At 47.4% G+C, this 25,182-nt stretch overlaps 12 protein-coding genes across 12 annotated transcripts; 10 read left to right on the top strand and 2 right to left on the bottom strand.

Moving 5' to 3' along the window:
• Window positions 1–933: 933 nt before the first annotated feature.
• On the bottom strand, window positions 934–1,737 carry TREMEDRAFT_71323 (uncharacterized protein; the record flags this gene model as incomplete). The annotated part of the gene is made up of 2 exons (XM_007003684.1): window positions 1,663–1,737; window positions 934–1,614 (listed from the first exon to the last, which is right to left on the bottom strand). Coding segments are annotated over exons 1-2 (711 nt in total), but the record flags the coding sequence as incomplete, so codon positions are not given.
• A 341-nt stretch (window positions 1,738–2,078) lies between these two features.
• On the top strand, window positions 2,079–2,927 carry TREMEDRAFT_19210 (uncharacterized protein; the record flags this gene model as incomplete). The annotated part of the gene is made up of 4 exons (XM_007003111.2): window positions 2,079–2,119; window positions 2,297–2,429; window positions 2,593–2,704; window positions 2,866–2,927. Coding segments are annotated over 4 exons (348 nt in total), but the record flags the coding sequence as incomplete, so codon positions are not given.
• A 371-nt stretch (window positions 2,928–3,298) lies between these two features.
• TREMEDRAFT_29053 (uncharacterized protein) lies at window positions 3,299–4,814 on the top strand (the record flags this gene model as incomplete). Its single annotated transcript, XM_007003191.1, has 4 exons — window positions 3,299–3,579; window positions 3,874–3,947; window positions 4,346–4,464; window positions 4,692–4,814. 4 exons carry the CDS (start codon window positions 3,299–3,301, stop codon window positions 4,812–4,814), a joined length of 597 nt encoding a protein of 198 aa, XP_007003253.1.
• A 25-nt stretch (window positions 4,815–4,839) lies between these two features.
• Window positions 4,840–5,709, bottom strand: TREMEDRAFT_56607 (uncharacterized protein). The gene is made up of 3 exons (XM_007003323.1): window positions 5,615–5,709; window positions 5,467–5,564; window positions 4,840–5,371 (listed from the first exon to the last, which is right to left on the bottom strand). The coding sequence occupies exons 1-3, from the start codon at window positions 5,625–5,627 to the stop codon at window positions 4,919–4,921; spliced, it is 564 nt and encodes a 187-aa protein (XP_007003385.1). The 5' UTR covers window positions 5,628–5,709; the 3' UTR covers window positions 4,840–4,918.
• A 749-nt stretch (window positions 5,710–6,458) lies between these two features.
• TREMEDRAFT_68096 (uncharacterized protein) lies at window positions 6,459–6,668 on the top strand (the record flags this gene model as incomplete). Its single annotated transcript, XM_007003625.1, has 1 exon — window positions 6,459–6,668. The coding sequence occupies one exon, from the start codon at window positions 6,459–6,461 to the stop codon at window positions 6,666–6,668; it is 210 nt and encodes a 69-aa protein (XP_007003687.1).
• Window positions 6,669–7,699: 1,031 nt separating this feature from the next.
• On the top strand, window positions 7,700–8,513 carry TREMEDRAFT_23472 (uncharacterized protein; the record flags this gene model as incomplete). The annotated part of the gene is made up of 4 exons (XM_007003118.1): window positions 7,700–7,819; window positions 7,913–8,047; window positions 8,100–8,285; window positions 8,361–8,513. Coding segments are annotated over 4 exons (594 nt in total), but the record flags the coding sequence as incomplete, so codon positions are not given.
• Window positions 8,514–11,548: 3,035 nt separating this feature from the next.
• TREMEDRAFT_28934 (uncharacterized protein) lies at window positions 11,549–14,855 on the top strand (the record flags this gene model as incomplete). The annotated part of the gene is made up of 12 exons (XM_007003173.1): window positions 11,549–11,875; window positions 12,127–12,236; window positions 12,296–12,338; window positions 12,489–12,527; window positions 12,597–12,752; window positions 12,881–12,952; window positions 13,000–13,095; window positions 13,201–13,667; window positions 13,822–13,972; window positions 14,084–14,149; window positions 14,324–14,549; window positions 14,743–14,855. The coding sequence occupies 12 exons, from the start codon at window positions 11,549–11,551 to the stop codon at window positions 14,853–14,855; spliced, it is 1,866 nt and encodes a 621-aa protein (XP_007003235.1).
• Window positions 14,856–15,150: 295 nt separating this feature from the next.
• Window positions 15,151–16,265, top strand: TREMEDRAFT_68095 (uncharacterized protein; the record flags this gene model as incomplete). The annotated part of the gene is made up of 3 exons (XM_007003624.1): window positions 15,151–15,250; window positions 15,467–15,975; window positions 16,200–16,265. The coding sequence occupies 3 exons, from the start codon at window positions 15,151–15,153 to the stop codon at window positions 16,263–16,265; spliced, it is 675 nt and encodes a 224-aa protein (XP_007003686.1).
• Window positions 16,266–17,411: 1,146 nt separating this feature from the next.
• Window positions 17,412–21,143, top strand: TREMEDRAFT_43224 (uncharacterized protein; the record flags this gene model as incomplete). Its single annotated transcript, XM_007003286.1, has 11 exons — window positions 17,412–17,531; window positions 17,797–18,049; window positions 18,094–18,146; window positions 18,230–18,258; window positions 18,307–18,585; window positions 18,630–18,699; window positions 18,745–18,889; window positions 18,935–19,096; window positions 19,137–19,414; window positions 19,483–20,628; window positions 20,824–21,143. The coding sequence occupies 11 exons, from the start codon at window positions 17,412–17,414 to the stop codon at window positions 21,127–21,129; spliced, it is 2,841 nt and encodes a 946-aa protein (XP_007003348.1). The 3' UTR covers window positions 21,130–21,143.
• A 313-nt stretch (window positions 21,144–21,456) lies between these two features.
• TREMEDRAFT_61009 (uncharacterized protein) lies at window positions 21,457–22,029 on the top strand (the record flags this gene model as incomplete). Its single annotated transcript, XM_007003406.1, has 1 exon — window positions 21,457–22,029. The coding sequence occupies one exon, from the start codon at window positions 21,457–21,459 to the stop codon at window positions 22,027–22,029; it is 573 nt and encodes a 190-aa protein (XP_007003468.1).
• Window positions 22,030–22,687: 658 nt separating this feature from the next.
• On the top strand, window positions 22,688–23,134 carry TREMEDRAFT_61008 (uncharacterized protein; the record flags this gene model as incomplete). The annotated part of the gene is made up of 1 exon (XM_007003405.1): window positions 22,688–23,134. The coding sequence occupies one exon, from the start codon at window positions 22,688–22,690 to the stop codon at window positions 23,132–23,134; it is 447 nt and encodes a 148-aa protein (XP_007003467.1).
• Window positions 23,135–24,106: 972 nt separating this feature from the next.
• TREMEDRAFT_61007 (uncharacterized protein) lies at window positions 24,107–24,613 on the top strand (the record flags this gene model as incomplete). The annotated part of the gene is made up of 1 exon (XM_007003404.1): window positions 24,107–24,613. One exon carries the CDS (start codon window positions 24,107–24,109, stop codon window positions 24,611–24,613), a length of 507 nt encoding a protein of 168 aa, XP_007003466.1.
• Between the last annotated feature and the right edge of the window lie 569 nt (window positions 24,614–25,182).

Genomic DNA, 25,182 nt, shown 5'->3' with positions numbered 1-25,182 from the left:
AGAGCAAGATAGGAAAAGGTTGGGATAGGTCTGAACCGGGCATCTGCAGGTCAGTGACTTGTTCAGGGGAATGAGAGCATCACACACGCTTTGAGAACTTCGTTTCTCAACGTCGAGTCGTATGGGACTAGAAGTCGGTCCGGGACTAGCACGCTGTACTGGACAAGGTCCAGGACGTGTCGCATGAGGTTGATCCGACATGGGCGAGGACGATGGTGGAGGAGGGGCGGCACCAAGAGACCATGTCATGAGCGTTTCTGCCTCAATATCTACTGCTTCGAATGTTCTTTCTTTCCGACGCAGAGGTGGATCAATCAAGAAGATGGGTTGGGCTGGGGGAGCAGGAAGGACGAAAAGGGTTTCTTGTTTTCCGCGCTTGAGGGAAGGACGAGATTTTGGAGGAGTCACTTTGTGATGTGGAGAGTGACGTTTACGAGGAGTCATGCCGGCCAGTGGGGATGTGGGGATCGAAGGTCCAGCGGAGGAAGTTCTGTGACTGGAAAGACCAGGATCGACTTGAGGAAGTGGTGTAGTGGGGGAAGATTGGGGCGGATCATGACGATGGTCCATGTGGTTTCGTTGCGGAGACGGCACACAAGTACGTGGTAGTGGGGAAATCATGAGGGATCGGTTCGGACGCGATCCCTTTGACGGAGTAGTGGGACGTTCCGTCCCTCGATGAGCAATTCTGGGTGAAGTTCGGACCGGAGGTGATACTTTCGATACCTTGCCTCGTGACTTTGTCTTCACTTCCTTCAACGAGGGACTCAAGTCGACAAGATCGACTAATTTACCTCTGGACGGTTTACCGATATTGACAACCCTCTCTGTGACCACTTCCCTAGGGTCGACCTTTCGTTTTTTCCTTTGCCTCTCATCGTCAATCTCCGCAATCTTCCGCTTGTGATCATTTTCCGTCGCCCAAGGGGATCGCATACGATTGAGATACCCTGTGTCCTGTCCGCAGAGTTTCTTATGTAGCTCCAAAACGTCGGAAGGTACAGGGGTGATGGGTATGTCTGATGATGGAGCTTGGTGAGGAGAGGAATGATGTCTCGGCTCTGTGGCCTTGATTCTCGGTGTCACTTTGACAGGAGGATCCCGGATTTGAGATGCAGGTGGAAGCATGTACACGTCATTTCCCCTGTCCACCTTTTTAACTTCACTTCGATCTTTGTTGTGATCTCGAATGTGTCTTTCCTCCTGGGGCGGCTTTTGTCCTCCCTCTCTCGCACCATGTTCTGGCCTTCGAGGCCGTACCCCAGCCCTCGTATCCACCTTGCGTGTCTTGCTCTTCTTTGAGCTATCGGTTTTTGGAGGGGTCAAAAATCCGCTTAAAGTGCCTTGTCTGTCTTCGAGGACTCGGAATCTCTTCCCCCGATCTTCCCTCTCGGTCAAAGCACGTTTGCCACTGCTTGACCCTATCCCAGCTGCGATATTCGTTGAACTCGATTTGGCGTTGAGTTTTGTTATATCTTGTCTTCTGAGAGTGCTGGGAGGTGTGGCAAAGGTATTTTTGAATGCCACCAGTGGACGTTGGATGGACTTCTTCGTTGTGGACGTCTGAATCCATTTGGTTGGATCGGGACGGAAGGCATTAACTGCCAGTCTGGGCTGATCGTCAGCCAACACTTCGCGCCTCGGCATGTCTTGTTCACTTACTCGTGTAGTAGGAGTATTCTCCGCCATCATTACTACCGAATGACGATGATATTACAAAGAAGCGAGAAATAGAAGTACATAGAGTGACGATGGAACATGGAACTTTCAAATCACTTTCATATGTGGGGACCGGACACGCGACACCTAAAGTCAGTCACGTTATGTGCCACATTTGCTAATGCCGTCGGGATTACCGTTGAGAGACCGTCCAGGGAAGTAGCAGCGAGTTGCTCCGTCTCTCATAGGTCAGTTTTCACACCTCTATACACAAACTCAACATGGCTTCAGCATTACGAACCCTACGTCCTATTGGGCGACTTGCACTTCTTTCCAGACCTGTAGCTCGATCAGTGGGACTGAGGTCGTTCTCTGTGACTTCGCTTAGGAAGGCAGGAGGACATTCTGGACCTCCACAGCTTATCGGACCAGGTGGAAAGCCCGGTGAAGTGCCAACTGAGTAGGTCTCATTTTGTCCTCACTTCGTCATCCGTCGGTCTCATCGTACTTCTATGGGCCCCTTTCACTGGATAGCACGAATACGTCCCGTTTGTGTGATAAGCAGGATGGATCATTCCGTTTGAGAAACACGGAACGTCAAGAAGTGAGGGATAAGGAGGTAGAAGCTGATAACAAGTGAAGAGCAATCTACCGGTTTGGAGCGATTCCAGCTGCTTGGAAAACTCGAAGGTGTAGATGTGTTCGATATGAAACCTTTGGAGATGACTAGGTTGGGAACTGTTGAAAGTCCTATTCCCATTTACTCTCTCGTACGTTCTTCTTCGTCTCCACTTTTTTTCATCCATCCTATCTCGACTTCACCTCACTTTGAGAGAACATGTGCTTTGTGCGCAAGCGGAGGACAACAAGATGGTCGACTTGAAAACAAAGGGGATGGCGATAGTAATACGGAACATGACTTCTGACACATAGTTCCCAGAACGACATGTTGGATGCACTGGTTATCCTGCCGATTCACACGACACTCTCTGGCTCACAGTGAATAATAAACGCAAGAATGCTCGTTGTCCAGAGTGTGGATGTGGTGAGTTGATCATTTGTCGTCGTTATCTTCTTCTATGTTCCTCTCAACCAGACTGTCCCACATCCAATGTCAGCGGTTCTCAATCCTTGTTGCTCCATCGAACTATGTTCTCGCCGTGTGTGTAGTGACGTCAAGTGACCGAAAGTGTGACTGACTCATAGTGTACACTCTTGACTTCAAAGGCGACCCTGCTTTGCTCGAAGGGGGGCATGACCACCATTAGACCGGTTGTTAGTTGATAGTACAATGAGATGCAAACCTGGCTGTACTCTATGTTCGTTGCTATTTCGCTGACAATGCACACGTTCTTCAATTCACCGTTGTGCGGAAGGATCAACTGGTGAGGCCAATAACCCCGCCATCAAGACCTAGGACCTAGAACGATGATACCGTCATACTTTGCAGCTAGAGGTCATTTTCTTCCGTCGGAAGTCGTCTTCGTCACGATGTCCGCCGTACCGCCGTCCATTCCTCCCCACAATGGGTTCTCCCCCTCAAGCCGACTTCTTCACTTTCTGACTCGATCCAATACCTCGAAGTCCCCCGCAGTCAAATACCTCGAATCACGACAGCTAGATCATTCTCAAGAACATCATGGCAATCCTAACTGACATCCCCTCCTCCAGCTCCTCTATAAGACATCGTCCTCAACTTCCAACCTCCCCTGATGATATCCCACTCATACCACCTTCCACAATCCGTTCTTCCTCTACCAAACCTTTGATAAACCTTTCACCTCCCCCATCACCTCAAATTGAAGGACAAGAAGAGATAGAAGAGAAAGACGATGAGAAATTATCTGCGTTTTGGGACGAAATATTCGATTCGTTCATGTTAACCGTCCCATTTAGCTTTTTGTATCTTTTATTGGACATGTAAGTCAAGTCATCCGGTATATCCATCAACACATCTCAACAATCTATAATCTGTCTACCATACATTCTCGCCTAGACAGTCTTTATGTATTTGATAAGTATACACTTTGACTATCATTCATATCACGTACTCGTTTCTCTGACTATTCCCCTTCGATCTCATTGCACAAACAGAAAGAACAATCACTTTACCTTCACCTACCTATATCATACCAAGCTCAAAGAAAGGTCATTGTTCTTAGATCGTAGAGAAAGTAATGGATGAGATGTTTGGAGGGATCATGTTGACGATAGATTGGTACACCTTCAATATAATCATAGACCTAAATTACAAACTTTGACTGAACATATGTTCACTGCTGTCCCTAGTAAGCTCTCGTCCATTCTTCATATCTATATCCCTCAATTTTATAACCTCATAATCTTGTTGAATCTTCGATATCTGCCAAATGCCGATGTGGAAGAAACAAAACTCTATAAACGTTCAGACTAGCAAGAAGGTTCACATAGAATTGTAGGGGGAAAGTGCTGATTCAAGCTATTGGGGTCATAACCTTTTACAGTACGTTCTTTCACCTTTTCTTAAATTCTTCGTTTCATCCTGTTTATCCTCTCAATCTTGACCATCACTACTCCTGTTATGCCACAGCTGAATCACATTACAATGTTTGTTATATCTCAGTGAGGGATTAGCGACATCTCTCATGTCATTCCTCTGTGTTTTGGAAAGAAACAAAAAGATAAGGTGAAGATGTTGATAATTTAGCATCTAGACACGCAGATCATTGGCTTACTCGTGGTGGTCTTATAGCAAGTTGTATAGCTAGCGGATGTCGTCTTATTTGGTTGGTCAATAAAGCTGGATGGAGTTTGACGACTGAACAAGTGAATGATCACCTTCTCTCTATTCCTTCCCTCAAAAAATGTCTCCTTTCCTCTACTGAAAGAAGGCAAATAAGAAACTCCCTCTTCACTCTTCCCCTTCCCTCTCCCACGAGCAAGAAGATTGACCATGCTGAAAAAGAGTATGAAGAGGGGAGCAATAGGCAACAGGTGCTCAAGTGCAGTGCAGTGCACGTCGCGAGAGGGGGTGAGGACACGCTGATAGTTAGGCCCCGGCAATGGGCACAATATGGATATTGACAATCATACAATTACCTCTATCCCGTGGTCTACTCTCTTTGGTCGTCATTGCCATCTGGGTCAAATATACGGGAATGAACATTTATCCTTGAGCTCTCACGATCACATCTGCATCATCACTACATACATACATGCATACAATTCATGACGATACAACGTGTTTCTACAAGAATCGTGAGATTAACTCGGGAGACGACTAAGGCTTACGACGATACCCCTTCTTATACCCCAAGACTTTGAGCCGTTGTTGTTGCTCTTGACTCAAATTCGCCTTCCATCCCTTTGCCGGTCCCGGTTTCTTACGTTCACCTTCACGCCAATCTTTTTTCTTCTTCTCAATCTTGTTCCCGTGTTCGTCCTTGCCCTTCGGTGGCCGTCCCATACGTTTTCGAGGACGATCACCATCGTCTTCGAGCTCGAGAAATCCATTTCCGACCGTTGCGATGAGGTCAGCGTTGGATGGCTGGAGGATACGTTTGCTGCGTGCTATCTCTCCGGACATATAGAGCATCTCGTCGAAGCGGTTGAGATACTTGCGCATGTTGGTCGATGAAGAGGAGGAGAGACGATGTCGGATGATCCCAGAAGTGAGTGGGACTGCTTGGTGCAGAGTCGCAGTGGTGGAACGGATGGGGTGGAGGGGACGACACTGAAGGGTCAGCTTCGCATGAACACGTCATTTTACTCCAATTCCCCTTTTCACCACAGCATGACGCATGAAGTGAATGCAGCAGAAACACATACCAGATCGGAGAAGAAATCCACGAGAAGATCTTCCATATATTCCACCGAATCCATGTCCGGCTCTTCCACATCCCCAGCTCCGTACATCAGTCGGGTTACTAAATGTCAGCATAATCTTAAATATACGACAGCCGTGACAAAGACGCACTCTCGTTTCGCATTGTGCCTCTCATCCCGTCATCTCTCTTACGGCGCTCAGCCGACGGAGCCGTCATCGGTGTCGGGGTCGGGACCGAGATGGAGGTAGGTGTAGGTCGAGGCGCATCGAAGGTTGGCACCAGACGAGGTGTCATCACCTGGACCGAAGCGAAGGGAGCAGTTAAAGGTGCAGAGGTAGATGCCGGCGCTGTTGTCGATGTGGGTGCGGGAGCTGGAGTAGGGGCTGGTACGGAAGCAGCTGATGGAGGTGGTGGAGCAGGTGAGGCCGTCCTCGTGCTTCTCTCCAGGCCCCCAAATGTGACCGCTGGGAGCGGGGTTTTCTTCGAAGCAGCTTTAGGCTTTGCGGCTTTCTTGGTCGGCGGATGCGAGGAACCCACGGTAGCAGTCGACGACACCGCTGAACCGGCACCTTTTTTGGTCGAGGAAGAGGATGTCTGAGCAGACATGGGACGAGCTGAGGGCGCAGGGGATGGAGCAGATACACCGACGACAGAAGCAGCAGGTGACAGAGCTCCCTGGGAGTGTGCAGGAGTGGGGATACGAGCAATGGAATTAGTCTGCGGGGACTGAGAGTGAGTCGCCGGTAGGGGGGAGGAAGCCGCGAGAGGACTGGACCGCAAAATGGAATGTAGTGCTTGGGCTTGCGGTAGCGGCGAGTGCTGGTACATCGGTCGTGGGGCGGGGTGTAAGCTTTGCAGCACTTGTGGCTGGACCGTAGCTGGCATAGGCGACTGTGTTCTTATCAATGGCGGGGCCAGACCTGCTCGTTGGTTTTGCAGCTGCAACAGTTGCTGTTGCTGTTGTTGTTGCTGCTGTTTTTGCAACTGGGCACGATGCTGCATCTGTATGAACTGCAGTATCTGTTCACGAGTGAGATTGTGCTGTCTCGCAATTTGCTGTATTTGAGGAGAGAGCCCAGCGAGAGGCGATGGGTTTTGACCCTGCTGGACCGTGTTGGCTTGACGATTGTGGAAATTTGTGAGTCGAGCGAGATGAGCCGAGTCGAAACCTGGGTTAGGGATCTGAGGTTGGGGAGAAGATGATTGGAACGGCAGACCCTGCATGTTCTGCAGATTGGGGACACCCTGCGCCCCTTGGACGTTGGACGTGTTGGACATGTTCTGCAAAGTTTGCATGTTGGGGGGCATCGGGCGCGAACCACCGAAATAGCCTTGTTGGGGGTTGTTGCTGAAGTTGGACATGATGGCTGTCAGGTCATCAGCACGGGCCCTGTCAAATTTTCAAATTTAAAAAATCAGGGTTGGTATCGATAATCATAGAAGCCAGTTAAGCATACCGCGCAAAATCTCACATCACACCGCTTACGTACCCTTGCACAGAAGTCTGCTTACAGAACGCAAGACAGATATGTATGAAAGTCCCGAAGGCCCCAACCAAAACTATCATACGCCCCTTTCCCTGTGAAGGTAGTCGGGACGCTTGACAGCGTCAGGGGAACGAAGAAGAGTGATGGAGATGAAGCGAGTCAGAGAATGGATTGAGCTGAAGTTGAATCATGTTGACAGACGCGAGGATGGGGAATGGCAGAAAACAGGGGAAAGGTCCTCACGGGATGGTGAAAAACGTCGACCGAGTGCACTATCTTGTCCGAACTAAAGGACCCATGTCAGCGTCATCTCTCAGCACGGTGAAAGATAGACAACAGATATAAAAAGAATCAGAGAGTTTATTGGTATATTCGTTTATCGCTCATGCACATTCGGTAGCAGAACTGAAAATTTGATTCATCACTGTGAGGTTGAAGGATACGTGAAGTGACAGTTTCGACGGAGACAACGACTCACCTCTGCCAGTACGACTAACAGTAGCACCAGCTGGGCTTCTATCGCCTTGTATGAGCACTATCATCTACTGGATGCGAGTCGATATGAAATCATGTTGTAAAGTTGAAAGAGAAACGAAAGAAGAAGTGGGAGACAGTTTTGTCGGGGTTAACTAACTTGGGGGGGTCGAATAGGTTCAAGGTGGGTGGCAAGTGGCCAGGGATCACTGTGAACATCTTGACTAAAAGCCCTGCAACATCCTTCACAATCCTACTCCTGACTCTATCGACATGGGCGCCGACGGGGGATCCATTCCGGATCGTAGAGATCTCGTAAAGACAAAGGCGTCGGCAGCGCAGACTGATAAGGCGGTGTTGAGAGAACAGTTCTTCCTCTGCTCGTTAAGTAAGGTGAGTTCTGCCTTCTTTCCCTGTCCAACCCAACTCTGCCTGTTAAGTCCATCGCGGAGGCAGTCAGAATGTAAAACCAAGCTGACTATATAGAGACCGCTCTCACGTCCCGTAGTGCTGGATCCACTGGGTAGACTATATAATAAAGACGCTATACTCGAGTATTTCATCGATAAAACAAAGTACGGAGATGGAGATAAAATATGCGGTTACCTAAAAAGTCTCAAGGTATCTCTTTTTCTATATACCGTTCATAGATGTGTCCATACTGACTTTCAAGGATCTCTTAACCCTCAATCTCTCTCCCAACCCCGCTTACGCCCCTCAGGAATCCATCACCACAGCCCTCACCTCTGCTCGAGCGCCATTTGTCTGCCCATTGTCCATGAAAGAAATGACCGGATCTGTCCCTTTTATCGCTTTACGACCTTGCGGATGTGTTTTCTCCGACGCGTCCATCCGAGCTGTAATCCCGACTCTGAGTCGAGGTATAGCTGCCAAAACCCCTTCCAATGACAACTCAAATGAGGATAAGTCACAGGTGACTTGCCCCAATTGTGGAGCTTCTTTCAATCCGACATCGCCCACCAGTATTCTACCTATTAATCCCACTCCAGAGGTACGGGAGGTTCTGTTAGAACACCTGCTCCAATCTCGTGCAGCTGCTAAAGCTGCCAAAGGCAAGAAACGGAAGGCCGGGGACGTCATGAATGGTGATGATACGAGACTAAAAGTTACGAAAGTGGATGATAAGGGGTCAGTATCACCGACGCCGGGACCTGAGATGGGGAGACAAGGAACGAGAGGTGCCCCACCTGTCCCCAGGTCCGTCCAGGATAAACTGGCCGAGCAAGAGAAGAAGAGGTTGATTCAACAGGCAGGGATGAGTGACGCTGTCAAGTCCATGTTCAAACCGAAGGAAGTGGCGGGGGAGAAGAAGAATGGAGCTGCAGAATTTTTCGGGAGGACATTCACGAGGGTGAGTTTGAGATTTTCACGTTTGTTGGTAGGCCAATGAGTAAGCAGCTGACATGCAGTACGCCGCATAACATGGTGATGTGAGGTAGTGGATATGCATATGTGACGTATGTGGATATGATTGTTGTACGCTATCTGAGTATGCATTACCTCTATCCCGACACAATCGTCTCAGACTTGCATGATGTCGTCATGGTCATGGGTCAATGCACAGACATCAATCGTTTGTAACTGAATAACGCCTCCTACCACCAGTCAACCTTTTGCCCCTCACCATGCCACCATCATCCCCGACACCTCATCATGGAACTATGAGATCCCTGATTCCCTCTTCTCAACCATCACGGATTTCTCTTCACCGCAATCGCATACGAGCTGGATCGACGGAAGATTTATATGTAGGAGGCCAAGGGCCCGGGCTTGTCACCGCAACAGGGTTAGCTCTTTGGCGGAGAAAGCCCAAGAGGAGTAGTTCTGTGGAGAATGGGCCACTGAACACAGTCAACAGAGCGAGGAGTGGGAGTCTGGGGATGGGGATGGAGGCTACACCCGCCAGGAGAAAGAAACCAAAGAAGAGTGGTCCTAAGGTATGTGATTGGACAACTCGTTTTTACACTGCTCTCGTTCTCATTCAGCCGATATCATTGAAGGTCAGTAGGTGAGATAGAATCAGAGCTGATGGGTAGACGATAGGAACTCATTCCACTCCCAACACACATTTCACGCTACCGGGATCTTCTTCGTCTATTCCGATATCGATCATGTCGATTACTGAAAGTCACTCCATTTCTGGAATCGATACCACATACAACGAGACCCAGTCCCAAGTTCCAGCTCATACGATGAGGTCAAGGATGCTTGACCGGGCGAATCACGGTGAAGAGGAGGAAATGAATGATCTCGAAGTGATCTCCGGAGATCGACCACGTTCAAGAGCGTCTCGACTATTTGTTGGGCATGAAGATTTAGTTGTTCCATTGAACGACCTGACTTCACTTGCCGAGAGTCAAAGCGATATCGATCTAGGTTCCTCTCTTCACGATGTCGAAACAATGGAAACCGGGGAGCTGGTCCAGAGGTCAGCCTCTGAGGAGAAAGGAGCACCTCTTAAGGAAAAGCAGGTAGACAGTCCGATAATTACAAAAATTAGTGGAAAATCAAGGGACTCTCAGAGGAGATCACAAAGCGTTCGCGATGATATGAAATCAACGTGGGATCTTACCGTGCCACTCAACGATCTTACCAGACACGTAATCACTCCGATATCAACGGATACCAATCCAACGAGGAGTCGCCCGACGAGTCTTTTGGAGATGAGACGTTCAACACCTTATCGGCTACCAGGGATGTTGGAAGCTTTACCACATTCGGATGAGAGAAGCGGAGAGACGTCGAGGAATCTGCTTGATCGGACAGCCAAGAAGACGTCTTCTGTCGCTGCTTCCCCTTCATGCGTATTGGCAACATTCGAAACTGCGGATGCTGATGGCAGGCGGGAAATGGAACAAGATATGGATACAGTTCTCGGACCTGACTGCAGGAGATCGGATGAGTGTGGGAACGATGACATACAGAAGGGGGAGAAAGGGGGGAAAAGTGAATCTGGAGTGGAAACACCTGGAAATGACATGGAGGATTTGAGCGTCGAACACGGTCGGACACACTGCCCTTCCGTAATGGTTCAGGAGGGAGAAATGAGATCGCAGACGGGAGACATTGAGAGGATTGTCGACTTGGGAAACCTTGAAAGCCTTCCGCCTACACAACCGACACCGCCGAGCTTGACAACGAGATGGGACGATCCATATGGTTTCGGTCGTGTTGAGATGTATCTTCGTAGTAAGTCATAGTCGTCAAAGATTAACGTCTCGTATTGATGTCGAAGCTCGTCCTCGGGACCAATCACCAGCATCCAGCACGCTCGGATCACCTGACTTTCCACCGACAGCATCCAACATCAGTTTCTCGCCCACTCTTTCGGTTCACAGTGACTCTGTCAGCTTGATCTCCGAACTTACCGAATTTGAACCACGCGAGCAGTCCTCTACACGTGTTGCGACACGTAAAGGCGCTTGGAAAGGTGCAAGAACAATGAGACGTATGCTCAATGTCCGTCTCACTCCAATTTCAAGCCAACCAAGTCAATATAGTGACCATGACGAAGATCGTGGTAGTTTCGTGAAGGAATCTAAACGCAGGTCAAAAGTGGATGTCGTAGAGACGATCATGTCTGAGGTCAGTGAGTCTTATCAAGTTAATTTCTAAATTGATAAAGCAGGAAGCGAAACTTGCTAGAAAGAAGAGGATTGAGCATTATGCTGATCTAGAGAAGAATTACAGACTTCATATAGAATGGGTTCTAGGTTGAGTCTGGAACACCTGGAATGCAGTCACGCGACCCGGAATAGGAAAGTTCTTATTGGTCCGGCCGAAATATGATCGGCCGAACCGGACTTGCCCGACTTGGGGGTGAACTTTCTTCTCTCTTCGCGCCGATCGTGTCAATTCGCCGGCATGTGAGCCGCTAGGTCTTGCGAGTCAGGATGTGTAGTGCTTATTGCTCTAACCCATCAGGTCGACCTTTCTTCACTCACTGACGTCTTTCATACTAAACCTGGTCACTGTGGACATCCTCTCTTGGACCATCCAAGACATTTATCGAACACTCACCACGCTCACAATAAGCCTTGTTTTCTTTGTTGAGCTGGTAATCCATCGGCTCATGACCCCCTTATAGCCCACCGCACCAATATGACAGGTGTTAGTGGTACTATTCGTGATGGTCGACCAGGTAAAACGACGACTTTCAAAGATGAAGGTCCTATTCAATTGGAGAGAAGACCATCTCGTTTGACTGCGGCATTGACACATGTGAGAAGTACAGAAGTTTATCCTCCTCAAGGAAAGTCTGAAGATGAGGAAACTCCTTCAGGGGAAATGGATGAATCGGCAGAGGAGAAAAAAGTGAAGGAAGTGGTTCAAGTCATCGATATCGAACATGTACCAGTGGAGGATGATCCGAGGGAATGGAGCGATAGGAAAAAGAACTTCGTATTAGGTTTGATGACTATGGCTGTGGTAAGTTTATTTCACCAGACAAATCATTTTCTCTGCTCTATTTCTTTGTTATCTCAACACATCATCGTCTCGGTCACCTTGCTCGCCTTGCTGAATAACTGAGCCGTCGCATATTGTTCTGTAACTCCACTTCTACTGTCATACACCCATCCTGCCTTCTGCTCCGGAATGATTGCCAATTTCAAATTCGCCGGACAATTCTGTCAAAGTGAAATGAGTGTTAAAACGTTGAATACGTACTGATATCTCAGCTTGGTCCACTCATAGCTCCATTCATCTACAACCCGGTCATCGACGAGATCAAGGCGGAGCTACACGCTTCGGATACTCAGATAGCATTGAGTATATCGATGTACATTTTGTAAGTCGACACATTTCATCTCTCTTATCTGTGATAGGATTGAAAGTACTAATTGTCAGACTTCAAGGTCTCATGCCGATGTTCTGGGCTATCGTGGCTGAAGTAAGTCTTACCTCGTCTTCTTCATTGTCCTTCTCCCTTCTCTTCTCCTGCTCCCTTACCTGCTGTTTCTCCGAAGTTTAATGAGTTGACAGCTGACTTGCAGTTCACAGGACGTAAAGTGAGCTTTCATCTGTTGTAGTCATCGAGAAGACATCTGATGTTCAGACTGTTTATCTTATGTCGTATGGTGTGAGTCGCTTTGTTGTCCTATTTCGCCACAAGACGCTATTGTTGGCAGAATCAGAGCTGATACATGAGATCTACACCATCGGATGTCTGGTTGGGGGAAGAGCGAAGACTATAGAAGTTTTGATCGGGATGAGATGTTTGCAAGCTGTTGGAAGTTCAGCTGTGACTGCAGTGGGGGCGGGCAGTCTGGCGGATATGTACGAGACGCATGAGAGGGGAAGTAAGGTAAGTTGATCTTCCTTCCTCGCCCTTTCCCAAGCACTTAATCACTTCCCCCTAACTTAATCCATGAAACGAGAGTGACATCCGGAAAGATCAATATACGTGAAGGTGGTCGAAACTAACCGTCATAGCTCGGTCTATTCTACGGTTTACCTCTCATGGGTCCAGCGGTGGGCCCGTTAATTGGTGGAGGATTGGGGAAAGTGAGTTTGACACTATTGCGATAGGCAAACAGAACTCTGACGAATAGGCATTCGGATGGAGGAGTGTTTTGTATTTCTTGACCGCTTTTGGGGGAGTTGCTTTGGTCATGTTTTGTTTCTTCCCTGATACGTATAGGAAGGAGGTGAGTTTGATCCGAGCTTGTTCTCCTGCCCTACCCTGCAGTATGATACAATATATACTGATTGAATGCTTTCGGGCCTGCTGAGTGAGCGATGCTGAAAGACAGCGCTCCCGAGTTTACCAACAAGCTTTGAAGAAAGCCCACAAGCGAGCTTTGCACAAGGCCGAGAAAAACGGACAATCCTCACCCTTCCCAATACCTTTGACTAATGTAACTCTTTCTATTCCTACAAAACCCGACCGCCACGCACTTTCACCATCCGAAAATCCAGCCCAATCATCAGGGCAACCCACCGTGTCCAATCCAGCCCTGGCCGATAGCGTTGACGTTGAGGCTCAAGTCGATACTCGAAAGAATACCGTCAAAGTCAAGAGGAAATGGTATAGACCCTGGGGTCGAGTTGACTCCACGGGTGAATCGGGAATCCGACCTTCTCTGAGGGACGTAAACCCTTTTCCGACAATGTGGGGAATCATAAAGAGTCCTCCTATGGCTGTGGTATTGTTAAGCTCGGGATTGCAATTCGCTTCGTTTTACACTATCACCTATACGGCTAGTATAACTCTTGCTGCGTAAGTGTCGTCCTCTCTGAAACTTTTTGTTCCTCGTCATTTCTTGTTTCACCACTTTCGAGCAGGGGAAATGGTTGGTATCACGGGTTTCGAGTGTAAGGATACCGATTGATTATGGCGTCAAGAGAGATTGGTGAGGGGACTGACAGATTAGCGCACCCTACAACTACAATCCGTTATATGTCGGTTTGGTCATCCTCTCTTTTGGAGTAGGAAGTATGTGCGGATCATTAATTGGTGGTAGATGGTCAGATATGATCCTCAAGAGATTGAAACGAGCCAATGGCGGTGTATCTAATCCGGAAGTGAGTTCCTTATTTATTCTTCTACGTCCTACGTCCGTTCCTCCTATTGATTTTCATGCCCACCCTTCTTTGGTGAGATGTTCAAGAACGACCGAGGCTGATAGTCAATAGATGCGTCTGAAAAGTACGTTCATAGGGATGCCAACTACCATCGGGGGTTATCTCATCTATGCCTGGGTGGCGGGGACACATTCCAGCGTTGCAGGCATTGCCGTAGCTTTATTCATTAGTGGTTTCTCCCTCATGTGAGTCATTCGCGACTCCTACCATTACTCAGATGTCACCCGTCTACTCATTCGTGTGAGGACAACCCCTATCTTGAATATTGATACACCAGCCGGAGGAGATTAGCTGACAGGCAGGATCGTTTACTCCTCAACTCTAGCCTATATAGTCGATGCCAACCCAGGTCGATCTTCTCCAGCAGTATCGATCAATTCTGTCATGCGTGGAGGTATGGCATGTATATGGAGTCAATGTGCTGTACCACTTCGAAACGCTATAGGGGACGGTGGACTGTATACAATGTTTGCGGGATTATTGGCGCTCAGTTGTGCAGGGTTGTTCGCTGTTGGCAGTGAGTCACACATCTCCTTCTGGCATTTCCTCTTCTTCGTCTTTATTATGTCTCTGTGGTCACTCTTCATTTTCTTCACAATCAAAACAACGCAGCAATGTTGATCTGTTGATCAGCTGTGCACAGGGTGGAGGGAATCGAACGAGTGGAGATTATCAGCAGTCAGCGGTGAGAATTTCGAGCTGATCCACAGTGTACGGAGACGCATGGAGATCACCCGATTATCGTGCGCCTTGGAGAAGAAACAAAACAGAGGATGTTGGGACGGGGGTGAAGAGTTCTCGGGCTGTTATGGGGCAGGAATAGGATGACATGTATCTTTATAACTCGACATGGACAGAAAGACCTTGTGCAGGACATGCAGGGGTCAAGGATCAAGGAGACGCGTCCATACTTCGCGTCTCAGATCTGAAATTTGGTAGAACTTACCACTTTTGGTCTTTTGAATTTGCCGGAGAGTTTAGCGCCACCCGCCATCCCACCTACCCCTCACAAGACTTCATCACCCTATCCACCAAAACCCACACACAACCAACCCTTCTCTCTGCACATCCATCCTCTTTATAATCCACAACTCCATCATCCCATCAACACGTGCATAATGAGTTTCTCATCACTCTATCGACCCATCGGTGTTTGTCTCAGACAAGGCGTCAGGTCGTTTTCCGCCACTGGAGCTTTGTTGAAAAAGACAAAAGTCGGTGAGTTAAATTTGTATCCTCTCATCAGCCCCTCCCTCTTCCAATCCATATATGAACCTCCCGTCTCCCTTCATTCCCCTCCGACGTCCTTGCGTCTCTACTCCAAGCCATGTGTTAGTAGTGTACAGATGTGATACTTGAAGAAACGCATGACGACCCGGGACTGTTGACTTTGTTTCCCCAAACACTTGATCTTATCATTACTAACCTCTGCAGACCCCGAACTACCCGTCGTACCAAAAGGTGCATCTAGCGCATTCGCACTCTTCACTCGTGATTGGTATACAAACAATAAATCTAAACTAGAAGAATCACCTACCAAACTTTCCGTATCCAAATTAGGTGTAGCGGTCGGTGAAGCTTGGCACGCCCTTGCCGATAGTGCTAAACAAGAATATGCAGCCGGTGCTGCCGAATCGAAAAAGACATACGAAGTAGCATACAAAGCATTCTACGATTCACTCGATACGACAACTAAGAAAGCTATCGAAAAAGCTAGAGGAAAAAAACTTCCAGTTCCAGGAGGGAAATCTCGTGCTAAAGCTGAATTAGCTTCGAAACCTGGTTATCCTGGTCCTCCTTTAACTCCTTTTTTCGTTTATTTGTCGGAAGTTCGACAAAGTGGGGAGTTTGATGGTTCTGATGGGGATAAAAAAAGTTCGACTGTGAGATTGGCAAAAGAGGCGGGTTTGAGGTGGAAAGCTATGAGTGATAGTGAGAAACAGGTGAGTTGTGTCTTTCATTTCTCATTTTGAATAAACCACCATCATATAATTCATTCAACCACAGGTGACTTGAAATTTGTAAGAAGGAATCCGGACGAATTGAGAGAAGTGGTTATCATGTACGACCTGGTGATGTTATTGGGTCATGTTCAGAAATGCTGCGAGGATATGTGCCATAGCCTTAGAGATGAAATCTCATGGATAGGATAGATGCTGATTGACAGGTCTACAAGGATCGATCAGACGCCCAGGTGAAGAAGTACAAAGAATGGACGGAATCTCAGAAATAGGGAGATTGCACATACGCGAGTAGAAGAAGATTAGGGTAGCTGCTTGGTCAGAAGGGAGAAAGGATAGCGCGGTCGAAAAGATACAGAGTGGGATTATAAGTTGGACAGATGGAAACGGGACGGACGGTCTTTTGGTACTTCAGCAAAAGGGACTGGTGAGGGGGGTCTAATTAGAAATACCTATTATGCAACCCTCTTCAAAAGTGTATATCGTGTCGTCTTGCTGCATGCTGCCACGCTGCCCTCATACGTCTTCTCGGTGTCAGTCATCCAGATTGCAGAAGGCCAAGAGCAGGCCAGACAGGGGATGTCTTAGGCGGGTAACACCGACGTGCTACATTGCTTCCTTCTCCACCAATGCACCATACACCGGTTGCACCACGTTTTGTACATCTCTCTATACTTTACAACCATGTCCAACATTCCTCCACTGCGTCCCTCGTCAGCTCACACCGTATCACTTTAATACACGTGTCACCATCCCCACCGACCTATCTCATTATCTGTCATCTGTCACTCATCGTAAGTGACTTAGCGCTTTCCGACGACGGACGGATGTACAATCCGACAATATCGTTGAGAGGAATTTAGATCCTTTACAATAAAAAGTCTGTCTTATCAAATATGGATCCCATCCTTCGTCCCTCTTCAGCACCATACAAAAGAAGATCTCCTCCTCCTCTTTCCACCGTCAGACCTTCTTCTCCTACTTTTCAATCACCTTCCATACAACCCACATATATCCCTCCGACATCTATGGCTTCTTCAACCAAGTACGCATCTCGTGGAGCCACTTCCCGTCAAACTACCACTTCAACACCTTCCAATCCACTCGTCACAACTATGAACACTAGTAGTGCTTACACTCCAAATGGAAGATCTGTTTTAGATTCACCTGGTATGATGACCCCCGACTTGACAGATGAAACACACGGACCTTTCGCTTATTCCACCACATTACGTAGACAGCAGAGTTTCGATCATGTTGGTATTGCAGCTCTCAGTAATATGCAGACAACAAATTTGGCTTCCCCTTTCAGGAAACGAACGGGATCAGGAGGTGAAGGAGGGATGTATACGTATTCTCAACAGAATGGAACTCAGGCTGGGACTGGGAGGATGGGATGGTGGGAAACGTTGGTGAGAATGGGGAGGAAGTTAGTAGGTAGAGATGGATATGAGTTGGTACAAGTCCAAGATGATGAGGAAGAGAGAAGGAGAACGAAAGAAACGCCTAGTGCAATTTACGCTCATAAGAGTATTGATGTGAGTGACAGGTTTAATGTCTCGCTACTTCCCTTCTGCTCCTCAGAGATCTGTCACTCCCTGCTCTGCCTTGTCTTCCGACTCTCTTACCTCTTCTCACTTATCTCAAGTCGTGTATCCATCAACTACCCGTTCTTGTTCAATCTTCGTAAAAGCACGATGGTCCAGAGTAGTCTGACCAAAGTGTCATTCACAGAGATCTGTGGACTCAACGGAGGTAATGGAACGAGGGAGTGGGAATAAGTCTTTCAAGCTCACTGCATAGGAAACGATAGCAGCATTCATGACACATCCCCAACAAGGTTTATCAGCACTTGCAGTACCGAATCTTCTTGCAAGATACGGTCCGAATGAATTCGAACTTCCCCCTTCCGACCCTCTCTTCATCAAATTCGCTAAACAGGTATACGAGAATCCCCTCATACTTATGCTTTTGGGGAGCAGTATCATAAGTGCTTTCCTTGGGAGTTATGATGATGCCGTCTGTGTCGTCTTGGCAGTGTTCATCGTCCTTACTGGTATGTCATCTTCCTCTCAGATACATCTCTATCTGACACATTAGTGGGTTATGTGCAAGAGCAGAGGTCGGAAAAATCACTAGAGGCGTTGAACAAAGTGAGTATCCTTCACAAGCTAATCTCGCATAACACTCGCACTTTGTATAGATATGTATGTTGCGACGAAACACTGACTTGCAGCTAGTACCCCATTACTGTCACTTGATAAGGTATACATTCGTTTCACTATGAAGCAAAGAAGTGCTCACCTTGACTAGAGGCGGGCAAACACATTCACCTCTCGCCAACGCCCTCGTACCTGGCGACCTCGTCACTTTCTCCGTCGGCGACAGGATTCCCGCCGACATCCGACTCATTTCCGCCGTCTCGCTCGAAATTGACGAATCGGCTCTCACAGGCGAGACCCGACCAGCCAGAAAGAGTATCGAGATCTGTGGGAGTGGAGAGGGGGAGGACACCCACGGTGAGGGAGGGGGAAAGGCTTTGGGAGAGAGACATTGTATCGCCTTCATGGGTACTTTGGTTCGAAGCGGTATGTCCGCTGGAGGCAATGGATCATCTCGAGCTGACCATCAGGTAGAGGTTCGGGCATCGTTGTCGGGACAGGTACCGACACTGAATTTGGTGTTATTTTCTCCATGATGCAAGACGTGAGCTCAACAGGTTGGTTGTTACTTTTATGCTGAATGGCGCAGGTCGAGGATAAGAAAACTCCACTCCAGATGCTGATGGATGACCTGGCCAAACGACTTTCAATATTCTCATTTGGAGTGATTGGAGTCATTGTGCTCGTTGGGATCTGGCAAAAACGAGATTGGCTTGAAATGTTCACGATTGGCGGTGAGTACGGAACGTATTTTTGCCACTAATCCGCTGATACAATAGTTTCCCTGGCGGTAGCTGCTATTCCAGAAGGATTGCCCATCGTGACCACCGTCACCCTTGCCCTTGGAGTGCTTCGTATGTCCAAGCGCAAAGCCATTATCAAAAAGTTGCCCAGTGTCGAGGCTCTAGGCAGTGTTTCCGTTATCTGTTCTGATAAGACTGGTCAGTTCACTCATCACGAAGAAACAGAGCTGAATGGAAGGGACTTTAACGAAGAATGAAATGACCGTAACGCATATTTACGCCGTGGATGATCTTGTTGATCTCACACCACTACTCGATAATCGACGGGATCAGTTCGCACCCACTCATCCCGACCAACATACTTTTTCTCCATCTCAAGCTCTTGTCAAAGTCGCCCAAATCGGTTCGATATGTAACAACGCTTTCATGAATGACAGTGGGGTGAACGTGGGACAATCCACAGAGGCCGCTTTGTTAAATGTCCTTCCGGTTCTTGGTCAGCAGGATGAGCGTAGGGTCAGTGATGCTTCTTCACCTTCTCCCGGTGGGACAACAGGCAAAGAGAGTTTGACTTACCAGTGCAGAACTTTACACGCAAGATGGAAATCCCTTTCAGCTCGGAAAGCAAGTCAATGACCGTCATCGGATCTACTGCCGGTGGATCAGAGATGATATATCTCAAAGGTGCCATGGAGGTTGTTCTCTCTCGATGTCGATATTACTACGTTACCGACTCGTCCACACCCTCATTAGATGATTCCACTCGACAGATCATCCTTAATCGCGCTCACGAAGCCTCAAGTAGAGGACTACGAGTCATTGCCATGGCTTATGGTTTCTCCCGTTCTAGCACCACATCTGAACCCGATGCCGACCTCATCTTCACTGGGTTTCAAGCTATGATGGACCCTCCTCGTCGAGGAGTCGCTCATGCTATCTCTGCTCTACACTCAGCGGGAGTACAGGTAATCATGATAACCGGTGATTCAGAACCCACAGCACTCGCCATCGCTCGACAATTAGGTCTCAAAGTCAACTCTTCTTCCGAACTCAATCCTCACAGTCCTGGTTCTTCATGTATGTTAGGTACACAAATTGAACAACTCTCCGAAAGAGAACTCATCGAACGTGTACCGTCCGTCACCGTCTACGCTCGAACCACTCCACGACACAAAATGGCCATTGTCAAAGCGTGGCAAATGAGAGGAGCAGTAGTAGCCATGACAGGAGATGGCGTGAATGATTCTCCCGCTTTGAAAATGGCCGACATAGGTATTTCCATGGGAAAATCAGGAACAGACGTCGCTAAAGAAGCCGCCGATGTCATTCTGGTTGATGACGATTTCTCTTCTATCCTTCCTGCTGTCGAAGAGGGTAAAAGTATATTCTACAATATTCAAAACTTCCTTTCTTTTCAACTCTCCACTGCTGTAGCAGCTTTGACATTGATAACTTTATCAACTTTCTTCAGACTTGCGAATCCCTTGAACGCTATGCAAATTTTGTTTATCAACATCTTGATGGATGGTCCGCCTGCTCAGGCTTTAGGGGTGGATCCAGTGGATAAAGAGGTCATGCGTAGACCTCCGAGAAAAAAGGGGACACCTGTTTTGAGTGGGAGGTTAATGGGAAGGGTGGCTTTTAGTGCGACTATGATCGTCTGTGGGACTCTGTTCATTTATGCTCATGAGATGAGCGATGGGAGTATGTCAAGGAGGGATCAGACCATGGTGGGTCTTCTTTTCTGATATTTCCCGATCTTCTCTGTCTTCGCGTCTCTCTTCACTCGATGATACCTCCTCGCTGCACCTCGGAATGTGTTACAGAGGTTGAGTTCATGAAGCCTCGATTCATCTTTTTGTTGTCAACTGTATAGGTCTCCTGCGGGCATGTGTGAAAGAAGAGCTCAAAGCTGACACACAAAGACGTTCACTTGTTTTGTCCTCCTCGACCTCGTCTCAGCTTTACAAAATCGAGGCCTCACTTGTCCCATGTTTCGAAACCGCATGCTTTTCATAACCGTCTCCATCTCCTTCCTCTGTCAACTCGCCTTGATCTACGTTCCGCTTTTACAACACATCTTTCAGACCGAAGCTCTCAGTATGAGAGATTTGCTCATGCTCCTCGGTCTAGCAGCTACAAGTATGGGTTTACATGAAGGGAGAAGATGGTGGGAGAGGAAGAGAGGAGAGAGAGAAATATTCGAGCAAATGGTAGGAGGAATGGCATGAATTGCATTGCATGGGTACGTGGTTTGAATCTTTCATCGCTTACACGGTTCGCGTGGAACCTCTCTAACATGGGTGAGTATCAAAGGTGGAAAGGAGGAGAAAACACGCTCGTTTAAATCGGGTTTCGTATCTCGCTTGAGACTGATAAAAGGATCTTAGCCTTTGACCGGGCGACGTTCTAGCCCTGCTGATCTATCTTTCCATACATACGACACGACCTCGCTTATCCATCGGACTTGATTCGCTTTCTGGTCACACCCGCTCTGTTTATAAATATGCCCGCTCACCACAAGATGAATACATATCTGACAGAATCATACCTAGAACATGTCAAGTACAAATACAGGAGAGAATCACTCGGTCGTTTTGCCTGTTCGAAACTACATCAGTTCGATCGCGTTTTTGAGTGAATGTGCCGCTCAATGTCAAGAAGACCTGGCACAAGGGGAACAAGTATATCAACATCTACTGACTCTGCCTAGCCTGGTGCGTTCCATCAGATCACGCACATACGCAAATTTCGCCCAAGCCCTGGACAACTTAAAAGACACAATTGATGAAGTCAACATATGGTGTGAGGAAGAAACTGATATGTGCATTGAACTATGTGAAAGAGAAGGAAATACGTTTCTCACACCACCAATCTCCACTAATTTCCAAAGAGAACTCACCATTCGGACTGGTACTCTACGACAACAAAATAGAAATTACCGGAGGTGTCAACGGCAGACATTGGATGAAGCAGAGGCCACTGTCGATGCTTTGATCGAAATAGTGGAGACGGAAAATTTAGAAGAGGGTGAGATTCGGGAGGAGAATGATGTCACTGAACCGGTCCTCGAACAGACTACTCGTAGTGACAGTCAAGCAGGCAGGAGGCAGCACCGTCGGAGAGGATGAACTTAGGAGGTCTGATAGGTTGGTCACTTCCGGCTTGTACATGCTGATGGTGTGTTGATGATGAAGATTCATGATTATCTCGTAGGTTGTATGACATGATTTGCATATGCTTTTCAATTCGATACCAGTGACCTACAAGTTCTCTTCCACTAGGTCTATTTCTCATGGCGTCTATTTTTGCCATAGCTCATTGACACAGGCTGTTCCATGTCGTTGATCTTCACATCTCGTAAATCGCTTGAGGTTCTAATGAAAGGGGCTAACCGATCCTCGACCTCCGACAAAACACGTTCTAGGCCTATTGATCCGTTCATTCGTTATATCCGTACTATCGTTTCGCGGATCGTCATATCTCATATCTCGCTTGAAACTCTTGTGAAAGGTTCCCTGATCCCAGACCTCCGACGGGAGACGTTCTAGGCCTGCTGATCCGTTCATCCTTACATCCCGACTTGGCCTGATGATTAAAATCGCCTACTGATAACACCCTTCCTACTGATAAATACCCTTACTTACCATAAGCCAAAGACACATCTATCAATTTCACAACACATATCAAAGTAACAACAACAACAACAACACGTTCGTCAAAGTCAAACCAACAACAAATCTATTAAAGTCACACCTACAACATATCTATCAACGTCACACCCACAACATGTCAATAACAGAGGCGAGCAATGATGAGTCATTTGTTTTACCCATTCAATCCTACATTGGGTTCATAAAAGACTTGAGTGACTATGCCACTGAATGTCAACACGACGTCACACAAGGAGAACAAGACTCTAGAACTCTGGCAATACATGAAAGTACGGCTTTTCTGGCCGATTCGAGCACTGTCATCACGACTTCTCACAATCACCAGATTTTGGATCAAGAGATCAAGCATCTACAAGACATGATCACTGAAGTTCGAGAATGGTGTGAAGAAGAAGAAAACACATGCACTTTTTTACTTCAAAGAACAACAGAAACAGTCTTCCAATCGCCCTTCGCCGATGATTGTCGGACTGAGATCACCAATCGTTTTATCACTCTCGGACAACAACATGACGCTTATCAAGCGGCGTTACAACTAGCATGCTCAAATGGTACTTATTGAATTACAGTGATGGGATTTTTGGATAGATGGTGGGGATTCCGGAGGAGAGTACCGGTCACTGATCTAGTCCGTGGACGGCTTATAAAGAGTCGGGGGTGGAAAAAGCTGAATGATAGAGATGAAAGTAGGAGTTCTGATGGATTTTGTCAGTCCTTGCTTATACAGATGTTGATGATGGAAATATCACCAAGGGTATGATTGTTTTGTGACTCATGTGAAGTGATGCTCAGTTTTGCTGGTCTCCGAGTCAATTCACTTAGTGGAATCTATGTGCAGTAAGAGTACCTTTTCTTGTTCCCATCTCCGTGCGCCATTGTCGTTACGGTCACAACTGGCTCTCCTACTTAGTACCCCTATCAAATTTCCATGTACCGTACCACATGATCACTTTCCCAAATCCATTCTACTTTGCTCTTCCACCATCACTGGTTTCAGTTCTGTCTCATCACCACGGTCTCACATGGCTCTGTTTTCTCGTTATAGACGTAGTCCGGCTTCCATGACACTTTGTCAAACGTACCATGTTTTGTGTGCTCTTTTCATCTTCTTTATCACTTGATCTCAATGACCCACTAGATCTCATTGATTACATACATCACTAGGTTTCTTTTCGATGCCACCACTGCCATAGCTCATTGAGACAGTTTGTCTGATACCTGTTCCTACAATAAAGGAGGAACTGACACTCATCATGTGCAGTCTCATGTCTCGTTTGTCGCTTGAACCCAATGAAGCGATCCCCGACCTCCGACAGAAAGCGTTCCAGACCTGTTGATCCATTGATTGCGACTTCGCTTACTAAACAAGCGTCTCTCAACTTCCGATTTCACTTTCCCCATCAGAAAACATGCAATTTGTTTTGCTTACATGCACGACTTCTCTCAACGTCCAAGCCCACCCGTCTGCCTGCTACTTGACACCTACTCCTTGCAAGACAAACAAACAGCCAAGTATCCAACGTATCATAACAACATGTCATCATCAAATACAGGAGAAATCAACCCAATCACCATGACCATCCCAGAATACGTCAATTCAATTAGACAGTTAATTGCACTTGCCGCTCAGTATCAACGAGAGGTGATGCGTACTCCAGAAATAGCTCGAGCCCTCTTCACGATCCCAACCCAAATGCTCATGATCGATTCTCAACTGTACACAAACTTTCAGGAATCATCACAAGAGTTACAACATACTATCACCGAGGTTAACAAATGGTGTGACGAAAGGTCCGCGAGCGGCACTGACCTTTTTGAAAGAGATGCCGAGGGCATCATCATATCGTCGGTCATCCCACAGATCCAAGCTTCTCTCACTCATTTCAATACTACACTCCAACAACGATACAGGGCTTATCAAAGGAGCAAATTACAGGCTTTGGAAGCGGCAGCAACGACAGTGGACAGGTTGATCACGGTATTTGATTCCACCAATTTAAATGAGGAAGGTGAAACTGAAGATGGGGAAACGCTTGGTTAACGATCCGGAATGAGTGGAGGATTGGAGGACATAAAGTAACCAAAGGTGACAGGCCCAGACATGTTGGTGCATACAATAGTCGTTGCTATCAAGATCATGATCATCCTGGAGAATGGGGATCGACCATGATGATCGCTCACCAAATCAAATCACTTACTGTCTCCAATTGTTCTCGTTGCGATCATATCATTCTGCTCAACTGAAGAGTATCAGGCGAGAGATAGTCAATCGAGCAGTTGACAATTTCGCTTGGATCAGCCGTCCACTTCATTCATCCCATCTCTCAGCAGATTGAAGTGTGTCATTTAAGGACGAAACAGGAGATACCTGATACGTGCGAGAACCTTGCTTGATCGCTTGGTCGGGCTGTGAATTTTCACAACTTCTGACAAAAGGGACAGGAGGTGAGGTCCTGTTGATCCTTTCATTATTCCTCGCTTATGACCATCTGAAGCGAACTTCGCTTACGGTCGCATGTCTCTGATCTTCGACCGACTTGGCAACTACTTAAGACGGCGAGTTTTTCACATCTCTACTTTCCCATCTCCAACTCAAAAGACAGCCTTAAC

This window comes from Tremella mesenterica (assembly GCF_000271645.1).
Source record: "Tremella mesenterica DSM 1558 unplaced genomic scaffold TREMEscaffold_3, whole genome shotgun sequence".
Classification (NCBI taxonomy): Eukaryota; Fungi; Basidiomycota; class Tremellomycetes; order Tremellales; family Tremellaceae; genus Tremella; species Tremella mesenterica.
The sequence above is the reverse complement of the archived record's forward strand: the minus strand, read 5'-3'. Positions and strand labels throughout refer to the sequence as shown.

Excerpts from the sequence above, each read along its gene's own strand:
- TREMEDRAFT_56607 (XM_007003323.1), bottom strand. Across the intron at positions 5,372-5,466 it reads TGGATTTCTTCTCCGATCTG|TGTCGTCCCCTCCACCCCAT; the intron begins GTATGTGTTTCT and ends CTGACCCTTCAG.